The 24,166-nt window shown below is 36.3% G+C and overlaps 1 protein-coding gene across 1 annotated transcript in view; it reads right to left on the bottom strand.

Annotated features, from left to right (window-relative positions):
- LOC128643877 (cytochrome P450 2K6) overlaps positions 1–18,606 on the bottom strand; it is a gene marked incomplete at its 5' end in the record, with an annotated part of 42,307 nt that extends 23,701 nt beyond the window's left edge. Inside the window, 3 exons of the mRNA XM_053696648.1 lie at positions 8,285–8,445; positions 14,013–14,162; positions 18,438–18,606. Of these exons, the coding sequence (XP_053552623.1) occupies positions 8,285–8,445; positions 14,013–14,162; positions 18,438–18,606 (480 nt within the window). The remainder of the gene's footprint in view (positions 1–8,284; positions 8,446–14,012; positions 14,163–18,437) is intronic.
- Positions 18,607–24,166: the final 5,560 nt, after the last annotated feature.

The following is a 24,166-nucleotide window of genomic DNA, read 5'->3' as shown; positions in this document are numbered from 1 at the left end:
TTTGTTTAATTTAAATTATAGGGGGTGTTAGGGTTAGACTTAGGTTTAGGGGTTAATAAATTTATAATAGTGGCGGTGACATTGGCGGCGGCAGATTAGGGGTTAATAAATTTAATATAGTTGCGGCGATGTTGGCGGCAGCAGATTAGGGGTTAATAAATTTAATATAGTTGCGGCGACGTTGGGGGGGCAGATTAGGGGTTAATAAATATAATGTAGGTGTCGGCGAGGCAGTAGATTAGGGGTTCATTAGTATAATGTAGATGGCGGCGGTGTCCGGAGCAGCAGATTAGGGGTTAATAATATAATGTAGGTGTCAGCAATAGCGGGGGCTGCAGATTAGGGGTTAATAAGTGTAATATTAGGGGTATTTAGACTCGGGGTTCATGTTAGGGTGTTACTTGCAGACATAAAATTAATTTCCCCATAGGAAACAATGGGGCTGCGTTAGGAGCTGAACGCTGCTTTTTTGCAGGTGTTTTTTCAGCCAGCTCAGCCCCATTGTTTCCTATGGGGAAATTGTGCACGAGCATGTTTAGCCAGCTTACCGCTGACTTAAGCAACGCTGGTATTGAGGTGAGATGTGGAGCTAAATTTTGCTCTACGCTCACCTTTTTGCGGCTAACGCCGGTTTTCTAAAGACCCATAATACCAGCGTTGTCTTAAGGGTGCGGTGGGAAAAAAAAGGCTTGTTAGCACCGCACCCTTTGTGTTTACCACCTCAAATGGAACTTTATTCCATGAATCCACCACCATTTCTGTAAAAAAAATGCTTCCTCAAATTTCTCCTGAATCTGCTACCCTCTAACTTTAGATTGTGACCCCTTGTTTTGGCATTTATTTTTTTGTGAAAAATGCTTTCAGCTTCTATTTTATTAAGTACCTTCAAATATCTGAAGGTTTCTATCATGTCACCTCTTTCGCTTCTATCCTCTAAACTATACATATTTAGATCATAGAGTCTTTCTTTGTACGTTTTATATTTTAGACCATGTACCATTTTAGTAGCCCTCCTTTGGACAGCTTCTAGTTTATTTATATATTTCTGAAGATATGGTCTCCAGAACTGTACAAAGTATTCCATATTTGGTCTAATGATCTGTAAAGTGGCATAAGAACCTTGCTATTTCTGCTACTAATACCTCGTCCGAAGCAACCAAGTATTCATCTGGCCTTACTAGCTGCACTGCGGCATTGTGTACCAAATTTTAAATCATCTGAAATAATTCCCTTTCTTCTTTAGTTACAGTCAGTAATGTACCATTGAGACAATAATTGACCTTTGGGTTTTTGGATCCTATATGTATAATTTTGCTCTTGGTAATAGTAAATTTCAGATCCCATTTTTTTGACCAGTTCTCTAGTTTTTTAATATCACAGTTTATTTGATCAACCCCTCCTGGAACATCTACCCTGTTTGTATCATCAGCCAACAAGCAAACCTTTCCCTTAAGCCCACTTCCAATATCACTTATGAACATGTTAAACAAAACAGGACCAAGAACTGACCTTTGGGGAACACCACTAGTAACTGATGCCTCATTTGAATGCACTCCATTAATTGAAACCCTCTGTCGTCTATCTTTAAGCCAGCATTCTACCCACTTAACAATCTTAGCATCTATTCCAAGGCAATACATTTTGTGAATAAGTTTGTTGTGTGGGACGGTGTCAAATGCTTTGCTAAAGTCTATATATGCAACATCTACGGCTCCTCCCCGGTCTATTATTTTAGGTACATGGTCAAAGAAATCAATTAGATTAGTCTGACATGATCTTCCAGCAGTGAAACCATGCTGTTCTTTGTCTAAGTTGTTTGTCTGAAGGAAAGATACAAGGCTTTCTTTTAAAAAAGAGTTTCCATTAATGCACCTGCAATTGAGGTCAAACTGACTGGCCTATAGTTAGCAGAATCTTCCCTACTACCCTTTTTTATGAAGTGGGACTACATTGGCAATTTTCCAGTCTTTTGGAACAACTCCTGCTAATCAAATAAGGGAGTAGCTATTATGGATTGAAGTTCTCTTAGAACCCTTGGATGAATATTATATGGACCCACAGACTTATTTACTTTTATTTTTGATAAAGTCCTTGAAACCTCTTCCTCTGTAAAAATATAAGTACTACTCACATTATTATTTACAGTAATATCCCTTAATTGAGTCTCACTATATTTACCATCTGTTGTAAAGACTGAACAAAAGTAATCATTTAAACAGTTTGCTATTTGTTCTTCTTCCACTACTCTATCTATATTCTTGAGTCTAACTATCCCTCTGTTAATTTTTCTCTTTTCACTGACATATCTAAAAAAGGTTTTGTCACTGTTTTTTTTTACAGATTGTGCTATTTTCTCTTCTGCATCAGCTTTAGCCTTTCTGATTAACTGCTTTGTCATCTTTTGATGGGTTCTCCATTTTTCCTTATCCTCTTTTGAACCAGTGAGTTTGAATTTTTTATAGACTGTCTTTTTTTACTTAACTGCAGCTACTTCTCTTGAAACCATATTGGTTTTCTTTTTCTTTTACATTTACAAACAAGCCTAATACAGTGTTTAGTTGCATCTAGCATTTTTAAAATATTCCCACTGTTCTTGTACTCCTGTAATCTGTGCCATCCCTTTTAGAGATTATCTAGGTATCTGCCCATGTAAGACAAATCAGTTGTTCGAAAGTCTAAGACTTTTGTTTTACTATGGTTGCACAGGACCTTTGCCTGAATATTAAACCATACAGACTGATGATCACTAGAGCCTAAGTTCTCACCCACAGACACCTCAGATACTATATCACTGTTTGTAAGTATTAAATCTAATATGGTTCCTTTACATGTTGGTTCTTTTACTAATTGCTTGTGCGCTAACCCGATACTGTTCCAGATCAACTGTGCTAAACTCGAAGGTGATTTGCGAATACTTAACATATGTTCTTTACATAAAAGAAAATGTGTATACATATATATGATTATCTTTTTTGTGCACAATATTTATTAACAATGAACTTAATAACATAATCTGATCACAAAATCCAAGCAGTATGGATTGTGCTACAGTGAAGTTAAAGCTCATTACCCCTTGTATTTTTTCTTCAACTTTTAATCTATGCCATTACGAATGCCATTACTAATGCCATTACTAATGGAATGACAGAACTTACTAGTGGAATGACAGAATATGATAGTTTTATCTAACAGCATCAAAATTAAAGTAAATAGGAATGAAAACCAATCTAAAAGTGAAAGCAATAGATAGAGGCGCCTATGGTGCAGATCAATGATGGTTCGGTAACACTAGTAGCCAATGATACACAGGATACTCACATGTGTTGAAGGCAATCACTTATGCCTATAGAGATGGGCTGGATTTTAACAGCAATCCAGCTGGCTGATCCAAGGTGTAATAGCAAAACAATGGGTGTCAGAGCATTAACACTCTAGAGTAGCATAGCAAAGAAGATACCATACATAACACTGAGAGTGGGTTTGTAAAAAAACAGGTTTATTAAAACATATAAAAAAGTTTACCACTCATCTCAGTGTTAAAATTGTATGTAGTATGTAAGGAAACCATGCGACGCGTTTCTCAGATATACTGTTTCCTCAGGCATGTTTCTAAACAAATCTTTACCTCCTTATATAGGGCTATGCTACTAGAGAGACACCCATATCCCACCCCTAACAATTATCAGATATCAGACCAATCGAAAACCATCATTTGGGAAGACACCACCCCTGCTGCAATATAATACTATATATTTCTCTATGAGAGATACTGATCCCAATGAAATTTGTAAATAAACTTAATGTTTCTTGTATTGTATGTTTACATTTTAATATTTAACAATGACATGATACTTTTTGTAGTGAAAATTTAATAATTTAAGGTGTTCGTAATTCCTATAGTCTAATTGGATGTTATGGCCATCAATCAAGATGTATTAGGGCAGCTCGTATTAAAGGCTCGATGATACGTCTATTTAGCCGTCAATCAAAAGTTTTTGCGCGCTAAATCACCTACGGTCATTCGAACTACTCGTAAGCTGTCACTCAGAGGGGAAGCTTCCAATAAAAATACTGATACAGGATTGCGCCTCTATTTCTGCTGTAACAGGCTATATGCCATCATTGACGCCCATTTGTATCTTTGAAAATATATCATTGGTCCCAAATAAATGTAAACAAAAGCTCCCATTGGTCCTACCTACGGATGTCATAACTATAGAAAAAAACATTATTGGTCCGTGGTGGATGATAACAAAGGCCCCCATTGGTCACACCTCCGGATAACAATGATACTATTGCTGCGATCAACATATGTTTTTGACAGTGCGATCGCTACCAAAAGTAATACAATTCATAACCAATGTTGGCAATTATACGATTAAAATAAACAATTGGTTGCTGTGTGATGGAAATAGTGATTACTTTGATTATGCATAAAAGTTAAGATTACGTTAATCAGGATTTCTATCTGTAAGGGGCAATGTGTATAAAAAATGATATAAGTGGCAAATAAGCTTGCTGGTAATGTGTACAAACACTGACAGTCATAATACAATGTAAGGAGGTATCTATATAAAAAAGTATATATATACATAATTATACTAGTATATACATAATAGTGATGTGTTATGCTAAATAAGAGAAAAATAAATGGTGTTGTTTTAAATATATATAGTTACTATCAGTGGTCATTTGTGGAAGTGTCAAATGACGGTAAAAAGGTGGTAACTTAAGATTATCCTTGTAAATCCTATTTCTATGTCATTCTGTGAATTTAGTAGATAAATAGTAATAGTGGAGAAATATATCTAAATTTGTGAAAACTACGGGTGGAAAAATTCTCCTAGTGAGAAATAGCAATATAACTATATAAATCAAATATGTGTGTGTGTTGCGAATTGCTAATATAGACTCCATATCTACGATATAGAGAGTGGATATACGTGTAATGAAAATGCCCTAAATGGTATTCAAAGATAGCTTAAGTGTGGACTCCTTATATGTCCCGATCTATTAAAATCTTAACTGAATATAAAATGAGCAGCAGAGTAGGTGTCCCAAACATCCGGTCTGCAGGTCGTATAACCCATAAGTCAATAATGAGGAATGACCCCAACACCTCCCATTAGGGCAACCTATAATTGTAACAATCCAATGTATATCTAAAAGGACCATGCTACCTTAGTCCCTAGTAAAATCAATATTGTCATTTATTTATGCACTTACATGTGCATGTGGGGTCTAGTATATTGGATGCACCTCTAGAAAGGTGCGACTCAGATGGGGGGAACATAAAAGGAATGTAATAAAGAATTCACCTAAACACAGTGTCTCTAGGCACAATTGTGCTAAAGGTATGAAAGGTAGATGCCAATTTAGGATTACACCTTTAGAAAGTGTTCCAAATAGTCATCATTACAATAGATTCACTCGCCTGAGACAAAGGGAAACGTATTGGATCTTCAAATTCCAAACGCTCTTCCCTACGGGGCTCAATGAAGTTATAGACTCTATAGCATTTGTTTAGCTTGACTCTATGGCATCTGTTTAGCTTGACCCCACAATATTGGTTTTACTAGGGACTAAGGTAGCATGGTCCTTTCAGGTATACATGGATTGTTACAATTATAGGTTGCCCTAATGGGAGGTGTTGGGGTCATTCCTCATTATTGACTTATGGGTTATACGACCTGCAGACCGGATGTTTGGGACACCTACTCTGCTGCTCATTTTATATTCAGTTAAGATTTTAATAGATCGAGACATATAAGGAGTCCACACTTAAGCTATCTTTGAATACCATTTAGGGCATTTTCACTACACGTATATCCACTCCCTATATCGTAGATATGGAGTCTATATTAGCGATTCGCAACACACACACATATTTGATTTATATAGTTATATTGCTATTTCTCACTAGGAGAATTTTTCCACCCGTAGTTTTCACAAATTTAGATATATTTCTCCACTATTACTATTTATCTACTAAATTCACAGAATGACATAGAAATAGGATTTACAAGGATAATCTTAAGTTACCACCTTTTTACCGTCATTTGACGCTTCCACAAATGACCACTGATAGTAACTATATATATTTAAAACAACACCATTTATTTTTCTCTTATTTAGCATAACACATCACTATTATGTATATACTAGTATAATTATGTATATATATACTTTTTTATATAGATACCTCCTTACATTGTATTATGACTGTCAGTGTTTGTACACATTACCAGCAAGCTTATTTGCCACTTATATCATTGTTTATACACATTGCCCCTTACAGATAGAAATCCTGATTAACGTAATCTTAACTTTTATGCATAATCAAAGTAATCACTATTTCCATCACACAGCAACCAATTGTTTATTTTAATTGCATAATTGCCAACATTGGTTATGAATTGTATTACTTTTGGTAGCGATCGCACTGTCAAAAACATATGTTGATTGCAACAATAGTATCATTGTTATCCGGAGGTGTGACCAATGGGGGCCTTTGTTATCATCTACCACGGACCAATAATGGTTTTTTCTATAGTAATGACATCCGTAGGTAGGACCAATGGGAGCTTTTGTTTACATCCATTCGGGACCAATGATATATTTTCAAAGATACAAATGGGCGTCAATGATGGCATATAGCCTGTTACAGCAGAAATAGAGGCGCGATCCTGTATCAGTATTTTTATTGGAAGCTTCCCCTCTGAGTGACAGCTTACGAGTAGTTAGAATGACCGTAGGTGATTTAGCGCGCAAAAAACTTTTGATTGATGGCTAAATAGACGTATCATCGAGCCTTTAATACGAGCTGCCCTAGAACATCTTGATTGATGGCCATAACATCCAATTAGACTATAGGAATTATGAACACCTTAAATTATTAAATTTTCACTACAAAAAGTATCATGTCATTGTTAAATATTAAAATGTAAACATACAATACAAGAAACATTAAGTTTATTTACAAATTTCATTGGGATCAGTATCTCTCATAGAGAAATATATAGTATTATATTGCAGCAGGGGTGGTGTCTTCCCAAATGATGGTTTTTGATTGGTCTGACATCTGATAATTGTTAGGGGTGGGATATGGGTGTCTCTCTAGTAGCATAGCCCTATATAAGGAGGTAAAGATTTGTTTAGAAACATGCCTGAGGAAACAGTATATCTGAGAAACGCGTCGCATGGTTTCCTTACATACTACATACAATTTTAACACTGAGATGAGTGGTAAACTTTTTTATATGTTTTAATAAACCTGTTTTTATACAAACCCACTCTCAGTGTTATGTATGGTATTTTCTTTGCTATGCTACTCTAGAGTGTTAACGCTCTGACACCCATTGTTTTGCCATTACACCTTGGATCAGCCAGCTGGATTGCTGTTAAAATCCAGCCCGTCTCTATAGGCATAAGTGATTGCCTTCAACACATGTGAGTATCCTGTGTATCATTGGCTACTAGTGTTACCGAACCATCATTGATCTGCACCATAGGCGCCTCTATCTATTGCTTTCACTTTTAGATTCCCTCCTGTTGGATGCCGGTAGAGAGCTGCCTCCACGCTCAGCCAGCTGGATTGCTGTTGAAATCCAGCCTGCCCCTACTGGCATAATTGATTGCCTTCACCAATTGTGAGTACCCTGTGTTCATATACTATCGGCACACTATAAGAATCTCCATTGATCTGCACCATTGGCGCCTCTTCCTTGTTGTTGTTTTTTTTTTTTTTTGAAAACCAATATAGTCTAATCCCATTACTATTTTCAAGATAGTTAAAAATATACAATAGTGTTAACATTTACTTTATCTATTAAAAATACAAAATATTGTAGAGACTTATAAAGAGACGGGTAATGTTCCTTCTTATCTGTATGACAAAACATTATAAAAATGTATCATAGATAGACAGATGATAGATAGATAGATAAATTATATATATGATAGATAGACAGATAGGTATAGATGATGATGATGATAGATAGATAGATAGATAGATAGATAGATAGATAGATAGATAGATAGACAAATAGGATTATAAATCCAATAAAAAGAGGAGCTAATACGAGACAGAATTATATACATTGTTAAAGACATTTACAAATAAGAGATAATAGGGACTGCTAGTGCCATGTCTAAAGAGATATCAATATATTAAAATCAACAGAACTGGTAATAACAAAAAATAATAACCTTTATGACACATTACAACTATGATGTCAAATTATAGAATTTTCCCATTCTGAGCAACTTTAAGGCAGAAACTTACCATGATCATTGGACTTCCCATTAGCCTTATATTTTCATTCATTATTGTTATTAGCCTGAGCAATACTGGATCTTCATAATCAAATCGATCATCAAGTAATATGGAAACAATTATGTTGGAAACAGCAGCATTCATGATCATAGTGTTCTCTAATGGCTGTCCTGAAATTAATGAAAATAAATAACATCTATTTGAAACCTACTTCAGTGGTTCCAGTCATCCCCTTTATCTTGATTATTGAGTTAATTTAATTAAGGAAACGCTAGCAAAATTATAAATGAAGATACTTTCACTGAGACCTCAGATCATTGTGAAAAAGTTAATTTTAGGGATCTGTTTGCCTTTTTCTATGGGCTAAGATGAAAATCGTTAGCTTCAATCAGATTTGACGAGCAATGACTACGACTAGCATTTTAACATTTTTCATTTTGTAAGAAAAACAAGCATGGTACCTGTGACCTAAATTAAATAAGATTTAGTGGAAAAGTTATTTTTAAATGGCAGGCAGCAGCTTCTAAAGCAAGTAAGATTTTATCATATAAACATGAATGCAAAAGAAGAATGCATAATTATGCACTAGATCCCGAGAAAGCCCCTACTTTGAGGACCAATTTTTAAAAGGTAGATTTAAAAAAGTAGAAAGAGTTCAGAGAAGCATTTTAAAATTAATAAGTACATTGGATGATAGAAGCTATGATGTTCGAATAGTCAAATTATGTCTATTTACTCTTAAAAAAAGAGACCCATGAGAGGTAATTTAAAGGGACAGTCAAGTCAAAATTAAACTTTCATGATTCAGATAGGGCATGCAATTTTCAACAACTTTCCAATGTACTTTTATCATCAAATTTGCTTTGTTCTATTGGTATTCTTAGTTGAAAGCTAAACCTAGGTAGGCTTATATGCTAGTTTCTAAGCCCTTGAAGGCCACCTCTTATTTTAATGCATTTGACAGTTTTTCACAGCTAGAGGGCATTAGCTAATGTGTGCCATATAGATAACATTGTGCTCACAGAGTTTACCTAGGAGTCAGCACTGATTGACTAAAATGCAAGTCTGTCTAAAGAACTTAGATTAGGGGGCAGTGTGCAGAGGTTTAGATACAAGGTAATAACAGAGGTAAAAAGTGTATTAATATAACTGTGTTGTTATGCAAAACTGGGGAATGGGTAATAAAGGGATTACCTATCTTTTTTAAACAATAAACATTCTGCTGTAGACTGTCCCTTTAATTACTTTATATAAAAACATTTATGGCCCATATAGAGAGTTGGCAGGGGTACTGTTTATTCTAAGAATGTGGTTTGTGACATGAGGTCTCAATTTAACTGTAGGAACACACTACCTGCCTTAGGGCTTAGATATATTTTTGGCTAAAAACAGAATCCAATGTTATGATAATTTGGCTTCAGTTGGTAGATGTCAGTGTACTTGACAGTTTGGGTCAAACATGTCCTATAAACAATGAGCTCAAAGGGTTATTTTTGCCTTCTTCAACCATATCTACAATGTTAATATATAACTCAGCAGATAGAAGAAGTTAGGCTAGTGGTGATATTTCATTGCTTTCATGCTTGACCATGCTTTCTGTATTAATGGACCCATCCATGTAATTAAACATTGCATATCATTTTCAAATTGTAATTAAGACTGACAATGATATGGACAGGTTTTTTGTGACATAGGGAGATGTTTGCAAATTAAAAGGTGGTGTTAGAGTAGTTCTGGGGAAGATCTGGGTATCTCAAGACAGGAGCTCAGGATCTAGGTTTTCTGCAAGTCTATTTAGCAAATTTTGACAAACATGGAGTAAGGTAGAAAAAGAGATCTTTGCTTACTAATTAATTACTAAATGCATTTTGGAGAGACTGCGTTATCATAACTCCATATTTCAAAAGAAAGAGGCTAGTGATGATATGGATTTAACTGGAGTAACAATGTAAAAATGTTGAACAAACATTGCATTGAGAAACCCATCCATTCAATTAAAAAAACAGGCTACTGTAATGTATTCCTAATGGTGCTAAAGTAGTTAATGCTGATGTAAGTTGCAGTTTAACTTTTTATTTTGATTGTGTTGGTAAAGTAAAAAGTCCTGCACTCTAGCATCAAATACGTCATTTCTTGTTAGTATCTAGGCCTCCATTACATATGCGGCGTCACCCGAAAAAGCTGGCGACGCCGTTTTTTGCGTGGGTTTGGTATCCTATATACAGCGCCGCATATAAATGTGGCACGTATATTTCACCCGTAATTTTTACTCCCATAGGCTAACATGGGACCGCATCGTAAATCGGTATCCAATATCCGGCGCAAGGACTTACATGGCGAAAATGTATAAATTTTACTCCATTTTTACCTCACCATAAAAGGCAGCTGTAGCAAGCCTTGCGCTGAGTATGGGCGCACCGTAACTCCTGAAAATGCCTGCAAAAATAAACTAACACCTAACGCATGCACAATGTCTATCTACCTGTCAACCACAAATCCCCCACCGCAATAACTAATAAAGTATATTAACCCCTATATCCTCCATCAAACCCACACCGCAAGTAATAACTAAATTATTAACCCCTAAATCCACCAACCCCAACATCGCAAACTACCTATTAAAACTATTAACCCCTAATCCACCATTAACCCACAACGCAATAAACCTAATAAAGTATTAACCCCTAAACCGCCAAAACCCACAACGCAATAAACCAATTAAAGTATTAACCCCTAAACCACCAAAGCCCACAGCGCAATAAACCTATTAAAGTATTAATCCCTAAACCGCCAAAGCCCACAACGCAATAATTAGGCATGGAGGATCCTCTTTGTACGATCTTCGCCGCACACTGGATAGAGAATTCAAGGGATGTGATTAAAAATGGGGTCCCTTGAATTTCAGTAGCTCTCATCCTATTGGTTGATTTGAACAGCCAATAGGATTTGAGTAGCTTTCATCCTATTGGCTGATTTGAATTTGAAGAATTAAATCAGCCAATAGGAATTCAAGGGACGCCATTTTTAATCCAGTCCCTTGAATTCTCTATCCATTGTGCGGCAAAGATCATACAAAGAGGTTCCTCCACACCTCCGCAGTCGCCGGTCTTCAGTTCCAGGGTCGTCGGTCTTCAGTTCCAGGGTCTCTGGTCTTCAGCTCCGCGGTCTTCAGTCTTCAGCTCCGCTTATCAAAGGATGTTCCAGGAAGAAGAAAGAAGAGGTCGTCGCTTGAAAGAAGACTTCACTGCCTGGAACAGGACCTCAGGAACCGTGAGTAGCAACCTGGGGCTCAGACTTTTTAAAGGGTTTTTTATTTGTTTTATTTTATTTAGATAGGGTGGGCAGTAAAAGAGCTGCATGCCCTTTTAAGGGCAATGCCCAACAAATGCCCTTTTCAGGGCAATGGGTAGTTTAGGTTTTTTAGTGTAAGGTTATTTTATTTGGGGGGGTAAGGTGGGTGGGGGTTTTACTGTTAGGGGGGGCTTTGTGTATTTTCTTGTAAAAGAGCTGATTATCTTGGGGCAAAAAGCCCTTTTAAGGGCTACTGGTAGTTTATTAGAGTATGGGGTATTTTTATTTTGGGGTGGCTTTTTTATTTTCATAGGGATTAGGTATACTTTTTTAAAATTTGGTAATTTTCTTTTTTATTTTCTGTAATCTTAGATTTTTTTATTTTCTGTAATTGTAGCTTAAAGGGACAGTCTACTCCAGAATTTTGATTAGACTGCCCCTTTAAATTATACTTTTGTATTTGTATTTTTAAAGTAGTGTTAGGTTTTTTTAATTTAATAGTAACTTTAATATTTTGTAAATTAGGTAATTTGGGTTCATTTAGGGGTGTTAGGTTAGGGGTGTTAGGTTAGGGGGGGTTAGGTTAGGGGTTAGGATTATTGCGTTGTGGGCTTTGGCGGTTTAGGGGTTAATACTTTAATAGGTTTATTGCGTTGTGGGCTTTGGCAGTTTAGGGGTTAATACTTTAATAGGTTTATTGCGTTGTGGGCTTTAGCGGTTTAGGGGTTAATGCTTTAATAGGTTTATTGCGTTGTGGACTTTGGCGGTTTAGGGGTTAATACTTTATTAGGTTTATTGCGTTGTGGGATAATGGCGGATTAGGGGTTAATAGTTTTAATAGGTAATTTGTGATGTTGGGTTGGCGGATTTAGGGGTTAATAATTTAGTTATTACTTGCGGTGTGGGTTTAATGGCGGATATAGGGGTTAATAGTTTAATTAGGCTTATTGCGTTGTGGGGGTTTGTTTGTTTGTTTGTTTTTGTTGTACTATAGTTTAGTTTATTTAATAGTATTTGAGTTTAGATAATTGTAGGTAATTTATTTAATTAATTTATTGATAGTGTAGTGTTAGGTGTAATTGTAACTTAGGTTAGGATTTATTTTACAGGTAATATTGTAATTATTTTAACTAGGTAGCTATTAAATAGTTATTAACTATTTAATAGCTATTGTACCTAGTTAAAATAAATACAAAGTTGCCTGTAAAATAAATATAAATCCTAAGCTAGCTACAATGTAACTATTAGTTATATTGTAGCTAGCTTAGGGTTTATTTTATAGGTAAGTATTTAGTTTTAAATAGGAATAATTTATTTAATGATAGTAATTTTATTTCGTTTTATTTAAATTATATTTAACTTAGGGGGGTGTTAGGGTTAGACTTAGGTTTAGGGGTTAATAACTTTATTATAGTAGCGGCGACGTTGGGGGCGGGTGATTAGGGGTTAATATTTGTAGGTAGGTGGTGGCGATGTTATGGAGGGCAGATTAGGGGTTAATAAAATGTATTATAGTGTTTGCGAGGCGGGAGTGCGGCAATTTAGGGGTTAATACATTTATTATAGTGGCAGCGATGTCCGGTCAGCAGCTTAGGGGTAAATAAGTGTAGGTAGGTTGCGGCGAGGTTGGTGGGGGCAGATTAGAGGGTAATAAATATAATATAGGTGTCAGCGATATTAGGGACAGCAGATTAGGGGTTCATAGGGATAATGTAGGTGGCGGCGATGTCCGGTCGGAAGATTAGGGGTTAAAAAATTATATTATAGGGTTTGCGATGTGGGGGGGGGGCCTCAGTTTAGGGGTTTATAGGTAGTTTATGGGTGTTAGTGTACTTTTAGCACTGTAGTTAAGAGTTTTTTTTGCGGTTGGAGTCTTGGAGGTAGAGGCTCTACCGCTCACTTTCTCCAAGACTCGTAATACCAGCGTTAGGCAAATCCCATAGAAAAGATAGGATACGCAATTGACGTAAGGGGATTTGTGGTAGCCTTGAGTCACGGAAGAAAAGTGAGCGATAGACCCTTTCCTGTCTGACTCGTAATACCAGCGTTAGATAAAAAGCAGCCTTAGGACCCCTTAACGCTGCTTTTTAAGGCTAACGCAGAGCTCGTAATCTAGGCGTATAGTATTATCATTATTATTAAACCTTATTATTGACCCTCTAGGCTTATATTAAGTAATGTGCTTAAATGCAAGTGCTATGGAGTGCTAACACATAATCCATGAGTTATTTGTGATACTACTGCAAGTCAATGGTGAAATTGGTTAATTTCTCCCATGTAACTACTTTGGATGCTACATTAAATACATGCTACCCATCATGACTATAATGTGAAGAGGAAGCTTATCTTACGTTATTATCTAACTGACACCTGTATGGTATATTCTTTGACAGGTTTTTGTTGTAAAATGCGTATATTACAATAGAAAGTAAAAACAGATGCTGACCTTTGTACGATTCCAACTTTTCAGTTAAAGCATCACTTTCTTCATTAATTTTATCTTCTAGAGATTTCTTTCCCATTCCATAGTCTCGCAAAGTTGAAAGAGAAAATCTTCTCATAACTTTCCAGTTTTCTCCATTAGCAAAAACAACACCTGGATGAAAATATAATGCAGAATTAACAATAGAATCAGTTGGAATGTTGAAATATACCAAGTTTTAAAAAGATATTATACATATTGCAAGTTGTCCTCCATATGCTTCAAATCATGTGTGAGTTGTCATACTTAGCTTACTCATAGAAACCACTATCCATAACTCACATTGATGGAGGAATATTGCTTCACATAAAACCAGAGTAAAACCTTGTCAATTTCCATGGAAATCATTCAAATAATTGTATCATTGTGTTTAAACTGCATGGAAGTTTGTAATTTGCCATTTTTTTCAGATTTGTTATAAAAAATATGAATGAAAAAGATGAATTTTTAGTTATAAGTAATTGTTGATAGGGTGCTTAGAAATGTAATAGGTGCAATTTACATATTTAAATACTAATTTTCTTCTCTGTGTTATGCTCTCTTGGCTAATTTTCCCCATTGTTTACAATGGATTTTACCAGATGGAAGATCTAGAACATTTTTAGCATAATTAGGTGTGGATTTGTGTGGCAGACATGTTAGTTTTTTTTTTTTTTTTTAATAGCAATTTCATACAATACACGTTGTGGAGTCATCAAAATGTTATGCCCGTTTAGTTTTCTGTAACAATCTACCCATCTGGTGATGTGTAGAGTATGACAACTATTTATGTGTATTTGTATGATTCCTTTTTTTTAAAGTGAGTGCCCATATTTTATGAGAAATTCAAAGAGATTTGCCAACATGCTTGATTTTGAATAGGGCTGTTGGAGGCACATGGATAGAGAATCACAAAATTGATATCAATTAATACTCTTTAGTTCCAATAATCTTCTTTTTTTCTTATATTACTTAAAATTTATTTAATGGTCCTTTGTTGCCAAGCCAAGTGAAAAACAGAATATGTTTAACATAAGCCCTAGAGGGCTGTACTTTAGTGCTTGGGTCTTCTAAGAAAGCCTACAGAGATATTTAGACAATTTCAAAGTGTATACTTGTAAACATGATCCTTAAAGGGATACCGATTCTAAAATGTGTTTCCCCTTAATGGGACATAAAACACCACATTTTTCTTTCATGATTCAGAATTTTTTTTTAGTTTTAATCAACTATCCAATTTACTTCTATTATTTAATTTGCTTCTTTCTCTTGTTATACTTTGCTGAAAGGTTTATCTAGGTAAGCTCAGGAGCAGCAAAGAACCTAGGTTCCAGTTTTTGATTGATGGCTGTATATATATATATATATACCGATTGTCATTGGCTTACCCATGTGTTTAGTTAGAAACCAGTAGTGCATTGCTGCTCCTTTAACAAATGATTCCAAGAGAATTAAGCAAATTTTATAAAAGCAGTACATTGGAAAGTTGCTTTAAATTTGATGTTATACCTACATCATGAAAGAAAATTGGGTTTCATGTCCCCTTAATGTGTTACTAGTGACTTATTATACCAGGTGCAAAGTTAAAAAGTATTGGGAACTGCTCCTTTTTATTTGAAATTATGTGGCTAATTGTATCCAACACCCATTGATATCACAATTATACCTATTGAAATGCATTAAGTCTGCAGGTTAACAGACCATCATATTTTATCTCCCACATATACGCAAATACCTACATACTGTTATATTCATCATGGGTGGTAGTTAAAATGATCAAAACCAGCTATTTCATTGCAAGGATAGACCAATCAAAGCAATTTGCAATATATTTAAAACTATGCAGTAGTTATAACAAGCAAAAACATTAGGGGTAAAAATAATTTCAGTACACTGGCTCTTTAAAGCCCAGGACCAGTTAGTTGTTTATCTAATGCACCAAAAGAGTATTTAGTTGCATTACATGTCTCATTGATATGGAAGATGGGAATAGGAAACTTTAAAAGAATTTTGGACGTTGTACTTTACTCCAAGGGTCTTGAATATATTTGTTATAACATTTTGGAATGAATTGTTATATCTCAGCAAATGTTTGCATCTCTGTTTTGCCACATCAATTTACCCATCCTCAGCTATACCCAATGGCAGTATTTGCACTAGAAGGTATAAAATGTCCAATACTTGCTAAAACTCTTTTTTTTTTTCTTCACATTTTTGTTTTATATTGCAATTGTCATACCATAAATTGCCCAATGGCTTTTGTCTTATTTGGAAGGCAATAAGGTAGTGAACAAAATGTGCATAAATACTGAGGACCAGATTACAAGTGAAGCGCTATCCTAATGTGCGCCAGCAAATGGTCAAATTTGCACATTTGCGGGCGCACATTACAATAATCAACCATTACATTTTTGTGCTAAGCACAGTTAACCAGAGGTCAGACTTTCATGATTCAGATAGGGCATGCAATTTTAAACAACTTCCAATTTACTTTTATCATCAAATTAGCTTTTTTTCTATTGGTATTCTTAGTGGAAAAGCTTAGTTGAAAGCTAAAGCTAGGTAAGCTCATATGCTAATTTCTAAGCCCTTGAAAGCCGCCTCTTATCTGAGGGCATTTTGGCAGATTTTCACAGCTAGAGGGTGCTAGTTCATGTGTGCTATATAGATAGCATTGTGCTCACACACGTGGAGTTACCTAGGAGTCAGCACTGATTGGCTAAAATGCATGTCTGTCAAAAAAACTAAAATAAGGGGGCAATCTGCAGAGGCTTAGAAACAAGGTAATCACAGAGGAAAAAAGTATATTAATATAACAGTGTTGGTTAGGCAAAACTGGGGAATGGGTAATAAAGGAATTATCTTTTTAAACAATAAAAATTCTGGAGTATACTGTCCCTTTAAAAATATATGTACATGCTCATATATTCCCAAATCTGGAATGCACTCTTCAGATTCCTTTAGTACCAAGTTATATATAGTAATAATATTAAAAAGAAAACTCAGTGTTCCATTCATTTCTTGAAAATATAATTATTAAAGGTTTCGGCCCTAACAGGGGCCTTTTTCAAGGTGAGGACCAAAATGTTTAATAATGCTATTTTAAAGCAATTAATGAAACACTGAATTTTATTTTGAATATATGCCGGTCTGGTCTGAGAGTGCAGTCCCCTTCCGTGTCTTGTATATACCTGGGGTGATTAGCCTGTACACCCTTCACTTGTTCCCAGTTTACGTGGTACCTGGGCTTGTCCCATTTGGCCAAATGTGGTAACCAACCCTTACATTTTTGCTTTTAATCTTAGCTGAGAGCTTGTAAGTGAGTGCTAGACTTTCTCTGTGTGTTGTATTAATTTGTTTTGTAATTTTCCCTATGGTTCTTGCACCCAGACCTGTCTGGGCTTAACTGCTTGTGACTCTGGGGACAGCACAGCTTCCTGTGAGTGCCAGTGAGCACCCAGGGCTGAGCATGTTGCAGGGTCATGGGATGTGTACCCGGTACGGTCTGAGAGTGCAGTCCCCTTCTATGTTTTGTATATATATTATATATATAATAGCTGGTGCCCTCTAATAACAAGCAAATATATGAATGTTATATAATCAATGATATATTGTATGTTCTAAACAAAAATAAAAATAATGAAAATATGAAAAGTTAAAAATTTATCCAGGCCCAGACTGCTCTGTGTGTGTCCATCTCCCGAAATCAGAAATTTGTAGGTGACAAACATACACAGGGATGCCACATGACCTAGCACAGTCAGGTGAAAGATGATGGTTTGAAAGCAATGGTGAATGCACTCACGTTTAGTGTTGCACCAGGAATGAAAGGTGCAATAAAGGCAGACTGGATTGGCACAGTGCAGACTAATCTCCCGCAATACAACAGCACTGCAGACAATAGTCTTCTGGCAGAACCTCTCATGAGGGGGTGGATGATTAATACAAATATATAGTAAGTGTAAGATCAAAAGTTTACATTTATTAAAACAATAAAAACAAGCAAAGCTTTTCTCAGCTCCATTGGCTGTTTCATCAGGCTTGTAAGCTTTTGATCTTACACTTGCTATATATTTTTATTGCCCAACACTGCACGACTTACCCCCTGCGCTGCACTAGGTTCTTTGACGTGTATCTTGGCATCACAACGTGGCTCCCATTGTAGGCTATGAAAGCGCACCTAACTTGTAATACCAACGCATATTTGTGTTACTGAGTGGAGCGCAAATATACTGCTTGTGAAAACACAATTTTGCTCTCCACTCGTAATCTAGGCCTGAATAAGCAAATGCTGTATCAGTTGTTTCAAAATGGTGCAAAGTAATGAAATACACTGCACACCCACGTGATTATCTAAGTCAGGAGCAGCATATCTGTTACAGTTCATCATAAAACTGAAGAAAATGTTACCATGTCCATTAGATAATTCATCAAAAATTGGGACTTTTCCTCTCCCGGAAAACTCATCAGCATTGTTCACTAGAGCTTCCTTCAATGTCTCATATCCACACAGCATAACAACCTTTTGGGTCCCCATTTGGATGCTGTACACAGGGCCATACTTTTTAGATAGCTGAAAAAACAAATAATATTATAATTAAAAGTGCTTATTTCAGCAATAGAGGTTTCATGATAATGGCATTATGATATTTACATAGTATGATAGTAATATAGTAGATGAGGTTGAAAAAAGACAAAAGTCCTTTGAGTTCAACCTATACAAATCTTAATATAGCTACAATAAAAGCTTGAGTTGTTCTTAATGTAATCCCATTAAAAAGGTGACCCATTTAACACCAGCAATTATATCCCTGAATTTTGTTTCTAGCCAGAAATGTATCTAAACCATTTTGTAAGTGTATCTGAGGTTTTGGTATTTGCTACCTCCTTAGGTAATGAGTTCCACATTTTAATTGCTCTTACAGTGAAAAAACGCTTACGTTGCTGGAGATGAAATCTCCTTTTCCTCCAGCCTTAAATTGTGACCTCTTTCCATCTCTGTATGGGCCTTGAATACATTTACATAAAGTAATCATGTCACCTCTCAAGCACCTTTTTTCTAGAGAAACAGACCGAGTTTGGCTAACTTTTCCTCATAGCTTAAATTCTTCATTCTCCTAATTAATTCTGTGTCCCTGCTCTCAACTTTTTCTAAGTCTTTTTTAGAAATTGTTCCCAAGAACTGCACTCTGTACTCAAGGTGAGGTCTTACCTGGGATTTGTATAGTGAATTAATTATGCTTTCCTCCCTTGCATAAATGCTCCTTTTAATACATGCTAGTATCTTATTAGCCTTAGAAGACACTGCCCTGCATTGTGCACCCACCTTTAGCTTGTTACCTATAAGTACTCCTAAATCCCTTTCCTCCTAAGTATAGTCCCACTTAAATAATATATTGCCTGCTTATTTTTACTTCCAAGATGTAGAATCTTACATTTTCCAGTATTAAATCTCATTTTCCATTTACCTGCCCATACTTCTAATTTTTGGAAATCCCCTTGTAAAGCAATTTCATCCTGCACTGACCTAATGACCTTACAGAACTTTGTATCATCTGCAAAAATAGAGATGTTGCTGTTTCATCCTTGCTCAAAGTCATTAATAAAAATAACTAATGAACTTCTAATCATCCCTGAAAATTGTGAGATTGTCTCGATTTGTAAGATCTGTGCTCCATTCCTTTTATCTATGTATGCCTTGATTTCAGTGAATCCTGGAACTACCTCAATACCCAGAATCCCACCCCAGATCACCTTGCCCACAGAGTGATTATTATGGTCTAGACCTTCCATCCCGTCAAATGGCCCAGGCTCCCCTCCTGATCATATACTTTATGATAGTTAATAATAGAGATGTGCATTTGTTTAAAACAAAAATCTGAATGCATACATAAAGAAAATTGTCAGTATTAATTTGTTTTCTTTCTTTCTTTCTTTTTTAATGGGTTAATATTTATCTGGAGAGAGCGCTAAACCTATCCTCTTCTTTCCAGAGTCACAGCCGTGCTAACAGGAAGTTTAGCGCACTCGGCTCCCACGACCTGCACTAAAGTTAATGCAGGTCCTTTGAACCAAATGCATTAAGCCAGGTATTAGCGTGCCCAGGGCTCTAGAAAGAACAGGATCGAGTTAGCGCACATTAAAGGGACACTGAACCCAATTTTTTTCTTTCGTGATTCAGATAGAGCATGCAATTTTAATCAACTTTCTAATTTGCTCCTGTTATCAAATTTTCTTCATTCTCTTGATATCTTCATTTGAAAAGCAAGAATATAAGTTTAAATGCTGGCCCATTTTTGGTGAACAACCTGGATTGTTCTTGCTGATGGGTGGATAAATCACCAATAAACAAGTGCTGTCCAGGGTCTGAAACAAAAACTGTCTGGCTCCTTAGCTTAGATGCCTTCTTTTTCAAATAAGGATAGCAAGAGAACAAAGAAAAATTGATAATAGGAGAAAATTAGAAAGTTGCTTAAAATTGCTTGCTCTATCTGAATTATGAAAGGAAGAAATTGGTTTCAGTGTCCCTTTAAGTATTCGTTTAATTTTAAACAAAACGAATGTCAAAAAGTGCAGTCACCAAATATTCGGGGGAAATGAATTTCCCTGAATATTCGGAATGAACATTTTTAGCCAAAGTGAAAATGTCTTGGCTGCTCTTTATTTAATATGGTTATTTTAGCAAGGTTTCATGAAAATGGCATATATATTTGAACTTCTAAGATGGTCTGACATCCTTTCATCTATGTATGCCTTGATTGCAGGGAAACCTGGAACTGCATCAACGTTGCCCTAAAATACCCAGAACTCCACCCTATATCATGTACCATACTGTATATCATGATATAAGAGCTGACCAAATCAAGATTACGCATACGCTGCCAGAACTGCTTGTGCAATGCCGCCCCTGCAGATTCGCTAGCAGGGGTGTCAATCAGTCCAATCGTATAGGATCAGGCGAATTGCAGACTGCAGCCTTAGAGGCTGAGGACCAGTTATGGAGCAGCCGTCTTAAGACCGCTGCTTCATAACTGCTGTTTTCGGTGAGCCTGAAGGCTCGCGCCAAAACAGGGACATCAAGCTCCATTCAGAGCTTGATAATTCGGCCCCATAATCTTGAGAAGAGGTAAATTAAAGGGAGACTGCGGTAGAATTTAAAAATCACATTACATGTGAAATTCTGTCAGAGGAATTTTTTTTTTAATGTACTTAAGTTAGCAAAAAAAAAAATTTGAGCAGAATTATAACCACTTTAGTTATAACATTTACTGTGCACATGATCTGCTTAACATACAGCCGTAGGTTGCAACACATATCATGGCATTGCTGGCATTATGAGGGTATGCAAGAGGGCATAGATACCACCCATTGAATTGATATTTATCTAAGGGGACCACCATTATAACAATTATATGCATTACTTGTGTATATAACCCTCTTCTCCCCTGCTGCACATGTTGCCATTGATATGAATGAACTAATACTATTGACACCTGTTACTATTCTGAATAAGCTTAGACTGTTTGCTGCCTATTTGCAGTTATGTTTCTAGAAACAGATTACATGAGTGTTGAAAGCAACAGCACACCAAGAATTAAAATCATATTAAACCCTTACAGTATAAATTTTTCATGCTTAGTAAAAAATATCTTGATAAATCAATGTGAAAAAGGTCACAAAACTAATAAGGGGGATGGATGATTTAGACTATTAGAAAAGGTTAGCCAAATTGGGTCTGTTTACTCTGTTTTCCAAAAAAACATAATTTATGTAAGAACTTAACTGATAAATTCATTTCTTTCATATTGGCAAGAGTCCATGAGCTAGTATGGGATATACATTCCTACCAGGAGGGGCAAAGTTTCCCAAACCGCAAAATGCCTATAAATACACCCCTCACCACACCCACAATTCAGTTTAACAAATAACCAAGAAGTGGGGTGATAAGAAAGGAGCGAAAGCATCAAAAATAAGGAATTGGAATAATTCTGCTTTATACAAAAAAATCATAACCACCACAAAAAGGGTGGGCCTCATGGACTCTAGCTAATATGAAAGAAATGAATTTATCAGGTAAGTTCTTACATAAATTATGTTTTCTTTCATGTCACTAGAGAGGGAGGGATAAAATAAAGACAGCCAATTCTGCTGAAAAAATAATCCACAACCCAAATCAAAAAGTTTTAATCTTATAATGAAAAAAACTGAAATTATAAGCAGAAGAATCAAACTGAAACAGCTGCCTGAAGTACTTTTCTACCAAAAACTGCTTCAGAAGAAGAGAAAACATCAAAATGGTAGAATTTAGTAAAAGTATGCAAAGAAGACCAAGTTGCTGCTTTGCAAATCTGATCAACAGAAGCTTCATTCCTAAAAGCCCAGGAAGTAGAAACTGACCTAGTAGAATGAGCAGTAATCCTTTGAGGCGTGGATTTACCCGACTCTACATAAGCATGATGAATCAAAGACTTTAACCAAGACGCCAAAGAAATGGCAGAAGCCTTCTGACCTTTCCTAGAACCAGAAAAGATAACAAATAGACTAGAAGTCTTTCTGAAATCTTTAGTAGCTTCAACATAATATTTCAAAGCTCTTACTACATCCAAAGAATGTAAAGATCTTTCCAGAGAATTCTTAGGATTAGGACACAATGAAGGGCCAACAATTTCTCTACTAATGTTGGTAGAATTCACAACCTTGAGTAAAAAATTAAATGAGGTCCGCAACACCGCCTTATCCTGATGAAAAATCAGAAAAGGAGATTCACAAGAAAGAGCAGATAACTCAGAAACTCTTCTAGCAGAAGAGATAGCCAAAAGGAACAAAACTTTCCAAGAAAGTGATTTAATATCCAGAGAATGCATAGGTTTCAAACGGAGGAGACTGTAAAGCCCTCAGAACCAAATTGAGACTCCAAGGAGGAAAGATTGACTTAATGACAGGCTTGATACGAACCAAAGCCTGTACAAAACAATGAATATCAGGATGATTAGCAATCTTTCTGTGAAAAAGAACCGAAAGAGCAGAGATTTGTCCTTTCAAGGAACTTGCAGACAAACCTTTATCCAAACCATCTTGAAGAAATTGTAAAATTCTAGGAATTCTAAAAGAATGCCAAGAGAATTTATGTGAAGAACACCAAGAAATGTAAGTCTTCCAGACTCGGTAATAGATCTTTCTAGATACAGATTTACGAGCCTGTAACATAGTATTAATCACTGAGTCAGAGAAACCTCTATGACTAAGTATTAAGCGTTCAATTTCCATACCTTCAAATTTAATGATTTGAGATCCTGATGGATAAATGGGCCTTGAGACAGAAGGTCTGGCCTTAACGGAAGTGTCCAAGGTTGGCAACTTGCCATCTGAACGAGATCCACATACCAAAACCTGTGTGGCCATGCTGGGGCCACCAGCAGTACAAACGAACGCTCCATTAGGATTTTGCAAATCACTCTTGGAAGAAGAACTAGAGGCGGAAAGATATAAGCAGGTTGATAATTCCAAGGAAGTGACAACGCGTCCACTGCTTCCGCCTGAGGATCTCTGGATCTGGACAGATACCTGGGAAGTTTATTGTTTAGATGAGAGGCCATCAGATCTATTTCTGGAAGCCCCCAGATTTGAACAATCTGAAGAAATACCTCTGGGTGAAGAGACCATTCGCCCGGATGTAACGTCTGGCAAATGAGATAATCCGCTTCCCAATTGTCTATACCTGGGATGTGAACCGCAGAAATTAGACAGGAGCTGGATTCCACCCATACAAGTATCCGAGATACTTCTTTCATAGCCTGAGGACTGTGAGTCCCCCCTTGATGATTGACATATGCCACAGTTGTGACATTGTCTGTCTGAAAACAAATAAACGATTCTCTCTTCAGAAGAGGCCAGAGCTCTGAAGAGCTCTGAAAATCGCACGGAGTTCCAAAATGTTGATTGGTAATCTTGCCTCCTGAGATTCCCAAACCCCCTGCACAGTCAAAGATCCCCATACAGCCCCCAACCTGAAAGACTCGCATCTGTTGAGATCACAGTCCAGGTTGGACGAACAAAAGAGGCCCCTTGAACTAAACGACGATGATCTAACCACCAAGTAAGAGAAGATCGAACATTGGGATTTATAGATATTAATTGTG

Source organism: Bombina bombina, unplaced genomic scaffold (genome assembly GCF_027579735.1).
Source record: "Bombina bombina isolate aBomBom1 unplaced genomic scaffold, aBomBom1.pri scaffold_1246, whole genome shotgun sequence".
Classification (NCBI taxonomy): Eukaryota; Metazoa; Chordata; class Amphibia; order Anura; family Bombinatoridae; genus Bombina; species Bombina bombina.
Note: the sequence above shows the minus strand (reverse complement) of the source record. Positions and strands in the feature narration are given on the sequence as shown.